The sequence below is a fragment of the Sander lucioperca genome, chromosome 3 (assembly GCF_008315115.2).
Source record: "Sander lucioperca isolate FBNREF2018 chromosome 3, SLUC_FBN_1.2, whole genome shotgun sequence".
NCBI lineage: Eukaryota > Metazoa > Chordata > Actinopteri > Perciformes > Percidae > Sander > Sander lucioperca.
Genome location: NC_050175.1, coordinates 21,069,180 through 21,074,893, shown reverse-complemented (window position 1 = coordinate 21,074,893; position 5,714 = coordinate 21,069,180). Strand labels below are relative to the sequence as shown.

The 5,714-nt window shown below is 43.9% G+C and overlaps 1 protein-coding gene across 2 annotated transcripts; it reads right to left on the bottom strand.

The window, feature by feature from the left end:
• Positions 1–1,292: 1,292 nt before the first annotated feature.
• On the bottom strand, positions 1,293–4,919 carry cebpa (CCAAT enhancer binding protein alpha). Of its 2 annotated transcripts, none has more exons than XM_035999465.1 (2): positions 1,772–4,919; positions 1,293–1,639 (listed from the first exon to the last, which is right to left on the bottom strand). In XM_035999465.1, exon 1 carries the CDS (start codon positions 4,686–4,688, stop codon positions 3,687–3,689), a length of 1,002 nt encoding a protein of 333 aa, XP_035855358.1. In that variant the 5' UTR covers positions 4,689–4,919; the 3' UTR covers positions 1,293–1,639; positions 1,772–3,686. The 2 variants fall into 2 exon arrangements, with proteins under 2 accessions (XP_035855358.1, XP_031179962.1); XM_031324102.2 differs by having other exon boundaries at positions 1,293–1,511; positions 1,931–4,919.
• Positions 4,920–5,714: the final 795 nt, after the last annotated feature.

Here is a 5,714-nt window from a genome sequence, read left to right as displayed (position 1 = left end):
AAATTTAAAAAAAAAAAAAACATGTTGAAATTTTTTTTTAATAAAAATAAAAAACCTCAAACAAAAACAGAAAAAGCCACAAAAAAATTAAAAAAAAAATATGTCGAAAAAAAATAAATTAAAAGAAAGTTGCTAAAGACAGCCCAAATGTTAGCCTCTAGCGTACCAACTCGGTCGGGGCCGGCTCTGGACGCAGCGCTGGCTTCATCATTCATACAGACATATTCAAATGTTCCTCCCAAATATTCGGGAATTCGGGAACCGAGAGAGAAAAGTAACGTGAGATGTCTTCTGGGAGCGCCACAAAAAATTTGTGATGCTCCGGAGATGTTTAGGAAACCGCTTTGAAAGCACAAAAGAATTAAAACAAGAAAGCTCTCCTACGAGTCTGTCTCGGGGAATTAAAAAGTCCAATTTGACCCAAAACTGCAGACGGATAACTTTCCAAAATATTAACCCTTGTGTTGTCAAGTTTGACCCATTTTGATATCAGAATTTAGGGATTCTTTGAACCAAACTGCCCCAAAATAACATGAATGGGTGGATTGTGTGGAAGCCTCTGTGTCTATGTGTGTGTGTGTGTGTGTGTCTGTCTCTGTGTGTGTGTGTGTGTGTGTGTGTGTGTCTGTGTGTGTGTGTCTGTCTCTGTGTGTGTGTGTGTGTGTGTGTGTGTGTGTGTGTGTGTCTGTGTGTGTGTGTCTGTCTGTCTGTGTCTGTGTGTGTGTGTGTGTGTGTGTGTGTGTGTCTGTGTGTGTGTGTGTGTGTGTGTGTGTGTGTGTGTGTGTGTGTGTGTGTGTGTGTGTGTGTGTGTGTGTCTGTGTGTGTCTGTGTGTGTGTGTGTGACATTCTTGGCAGGTAAAATTAATAATTACTTTCATTGAATTGTGGGTGTTTTTTTATCAATTTTAATTTCATTTATTTTTTTTAAAAAAAGGTATTATGTCATTTAAATTATATCTATTGACCATGTATTTAAAAAAAGTGACAAAAAGTTTCAAAAATAGTCAAAAAACGTTGAAAAAGAAGGCCAAAAAAAAGGGCTATATGGCGTTTTTAAGCCCCTTCACGTTGCCTTCCAGGCTGCTAACCCTAAAACCATTGCCGCGCTGCCTGGAAGGCGACGTGGGGGGTTTAAAACACCAAAAACACCAAAAACACAGTCTACGGGAAGACAACACAAGGGTTTAAAACCATTTGAGGAAGGTATCATCACATCTGGAAGCTGTGAGACCGACACCGACAACACGTCACTCATGTGAAGAGGAAACGAAAAAAACAGAAGAAACGACACGTAAAGTTCGGCCTTTATATGCGAGCGATGACGTTACGATGCTTTTAACTTGTAGAAAACACACGGACAGATTCTCCAACAACATGCACAACAACAACGACAACAACGGGCGGATTATCAGGGCCACACGGAGTCTGCAGAAGCATGGATTCCTGCAGAATTTAAATACATTTGAACACAACTCAGAGTGTCAACAGTTCTCCAAATTCCTGCAGAATTTCTTCTAATTTCACCGCTGAAAAGTGTAAAAAAATAACCTGCAGAAGCATGAATTCTGCAGACTTTACTGCACATTTTAAACAACTCCTGATGTCAACAGTTCTCTAAATTCCTGCAGATTTTAAACACCTTTGAACACAACTCAGGGTGTTAACAGTTCTCCAAATTCTGCAGAATTTCTTCTAGTTTCCAGATGAAAACTGTAAAAAAATAACCAGCAATAGCATGAATGCTGCAGACTTTCCTGCAGATTTTAAATACATTTGAACACAACTCAGGGTGTCAACAGTTCTCCAAATTCCTGCAGATTTTAAACACCTTTGAACACAACTCAAGGTGTTAACAGTTCTCTAAATTCTGCAGAATTTCACCGCTGAAAATTGTAAAAAAGAAACCTGCAGATGCATGAATCTTGCAGACTTTCCTGCAGATTTTAAACACAACTCCTGATGTCAACAGTCCTTTAAATTCCTGCAGATTTTAAACACCTTTGAACACAACTCAGGGTGTCAACAGTCCTCTAAATTCTGCAGATTTTAAACTAAACTTACATGTCAACATCTCCACCCTTGGCAGAACACAGGCTGCCAAATTCTGCATATTTTCATCTTGTTTCACAGCTGAAAAACTGCCCAAAACTAAAAGGTGCAGCCTGCGTTTGTGTCCTTATCTCTGGCCCTACTTTAGCTGCACTGATATGTGAGTTGAGTGTCCGTGTCTGAAAAACAAGGCACCGTAAACAGCCAATCCTCTGTTTACTATTTGCTGGAGCTTATCGGCTTTTTTTTGCACAAAAAAGTTTTTTGTATTTTTTAAAAGAAGGCACATTTAAAAACTGCAAAACAACATAACAAGTCATTGTGTCTCTGCAGCTGCGTCACAAACAGGTGAAACAGGATCAGCCAATGAGATGACAGTGACATATAATCACCTGTTTCCAGTCCTTTTTTGGGAGAACTTTCTGGAATCTTTAAAGTCCAACTGTCTCTACACTTTGGCTCCAAAAAAAAAGTCTTCTTGTTTCATGTTAAAACTATTTTCCGGGAATCAGAAGTTCAACCGTTTCAGCTTTTTGGCTCCGAAAAGTTCGTGTTTTGCACAAAATCTCCCAAATCGCTCTTTTGTGTGCAGACGTTTGTCATGTTTTCAGGTAAAGACGAATGATTGGAGCCTTTAGGAGTCCGTCCACACATGAAAACACGTAGAAAGGAAAGCGTTTAAATCCAAAAAGTCCATCTCCGGCCTGGCGTACAGACGGGTGTTGTACCAAAAAGTGATCGTCCGCCAAAAAAACAACAATCCAGTCCTTTTTGCACTTGCACAGAAGTGATTGCAGACCCTACTTTGTGATTGAAATTTACTTTTCTGTCTCATGTGATAGATTATAGAACAAAATAGACCATTTAAAGGGCCAGTACAACCCTTAAAATGCACTTTTACACTTGCCAAAAAGTGATTGCAGCCCCTAGCTTCGTGTTTGAAAGGTTGTTTACTGTCTCTGGCTTTTATCAGACGGATTACAGCCCATACTGAAATTTTTTTATCTGTTTTAAAGGGCCAGTCCAACCCTAAAAATGCACTTTTACACTTGCCAAAAAGTGATCACAGCCTCCAGGTTTGTGTTTGAAAGGTTTTTTTACTTTCTCAAAATGACTTGATTTAGAGATGAGGCTATCTGACAGATTACAGCCTGCACACAATGTTTTATCTGTAAATAAAATTTTTAAAGGGCCAATACAACCCATAAAATGCACTTTTGCACTTGCCAAAAAGTGATCGTGGCTTCTACCTTGTGTTTAAAAGGTTGTTTCTGCCCCAAAATTACTTGATTTCATTCCCCAGGCTTTAATCTGACAGATTATAACCCTCAAAGATTTTTTTTATCTGTTAAAAAAAATTACCTGTTTAAAGGGCCAGTAGGCTACAACCTATACAATGCACTTTTGCACTTGCCAAAAAGTGATCACAGCTCGTAACTTGTGTTTAAAAGGTTGTTTCTGTCTCATGTGTTCATGAGGATTTTATCTGAGAGATTATAACCCACACATACCTTTCTAATCTGTTAAAAAAATACCTTTTTAAAAGGGGTAGTACATCCAGTAACAAGCCGTTTTCCTCAGGATCACTTTTTGGCAACAGGACACCTGCTGTTGGTCCGTCGGCGGCTCCGTGCCTCTCAGCTGCCCGGGGGTTTGAACGATCCGTCGGGCAGCTGTCGGAAGATGCCCCGTAACGTGTCCAGCTCGCGGGTCAGGTGCTCCACCCTCCGTCGCAGCCGGTCGTTGTCCGTGGTCAGCTCCACCACTTTGTGCTGCGTCTCCATGTTCCGAATTTTCGCCTTGTCTCTGCTTTTGCGCACGGCTACGTTGTTGCGCTCGCGCCTCAGCCGGTACTCCGGGCTGTTCTTGTCGACGTTCTTCTTGGATTTCCCGCCTCTTTCGCTGCCGCTGCTGCCGCCACTGCCACTGCTGCTGCCGCCCCGCGGGTGTTCCAGAAGCTTCATGCCGCCCTGGTGAGCGTGGTGGTGCGCGTGGTGGTGCGGGTGGGGGTGGTGTTGATGCGGGCTAGGCACCGGGGTCGGCGGAGGGGTCGGGTGACCCGGCTGGAGGTGCATGGTGGTCTGAGCACAGTGTTGAATCTGGTACTGGAGATGCGGTGGCTGCTGCTGCGGCAGCGGCGGCTGCTGCTGTGAGTACTGCTGCACGTGCGGGTGGTGATAAGTTGGAGGCATTCCCGGGTTCATGTCCTCATCGTCTCGCGGCTCCTGCTTTATCGCCACGGGGCGAATTCTGCGAGGATTGTGCTCGTACAGAGGCTCCATCTTGGACTCCATGTAGCTGGACATGTAGTGCTGCTGCGGGGGCTGCTGCTGCTGGGGGCCGGGACCACCAACACCAACACACGGGACGGACTCGTACTCCCCGTTCATGATCTTGAGTTTGTCCTGCCGGGAGCTATGATGGAACAAGTCGGCTAGGAAGTCGTCGTTGAACGCCGACGGATCGATGTAGGCGCTGAGGTCGATGGAGGTCTCGCTGTCTCCGATGTCACCGCCGAGGTCGGCCGGGTCTCTGTAGCCAGAGGAAGGCTGCTGTCCGTGGGTCAGACTGCTCATCAGGGGCCGAGGCGCGACCTCGTACAGGTTGGAGAGCTCCATGGAGGATTTAAACCCGGGCATACATGACGATAAAGTCCGAGAATTCAGTCCAGAGAGGGGGTTATACACCTGCACAAATGCGCCGAATTCTGCGCAGAAGACCGGTGAGTAACGTTAGTGTAACAGGGTTTTATTATTTCTGATCCAGAGCAAAGAGAGAAGCAGAGAGAGAGAAAAGCGGCTGAAAGCTGCAGGGAGTCCCGTCTGATTCCTACTGCTCAGTAAACTGTGAGCTGTCAAACTGCGGTTATATAGCAGGAGGAGGGAGTGGGGCAGTGGGCGGGACACACACACACACACACACACACACACACACACACACACACACACACACACACACACACACACACACACACGCACAGAACTGTTTTTTTGCGGAGGCGAACAGAACAGAATGTTAATTCCAGCCTGTGTTAAGTGTTAAGCTCCTTATAGAGAACTCCGTTCAGAAATCTTTGTGTTTAAACTACTTTCTATATCTTTATCAAAATGGACAAGATTCACAAACGTGAGTTTGAGACTCTGAAAGAGCACGAGCCACTCTACAATTCGGCAAAAGTATAAAGTATGAACCATGGTTGTTCGCTTTGTAAAACTCTTCTGAGTATGTATTAACGTGCTGCTCCGAAACGAGCGCAGAACAGAATGGAACGTTAAGTCCAGCCTGCGTTACGCTCCTCACTGCGAACTCCCTTTCAGAAATCATGGTCATCAAACTAATTTCTATATTATTATCAAACTGGACAAAATGCACAAAAGTGAGTACCAGACTCTGAAAGAGCACGAGCCACTCTACAATTCGGCACAAACAAAATGTATAAAACATGGCTGTTCGCTTTTTTAAAACCCTTCTAAGTTTATCAAGGCGCTCCTCTGAAATAAGCCGCTGCACTTCAGAAGTGCGACACGGTCCAAATGAAAACTTGTGTTGTGTGTGTATAATGCTGTTGTGCGATAAAACATGCATATTTAACAGTCTGTCATTAGGCTACACTTAAAGACAACACGACACATTTTAAAAATTAAAACACGGGTCTTAATAAGAAA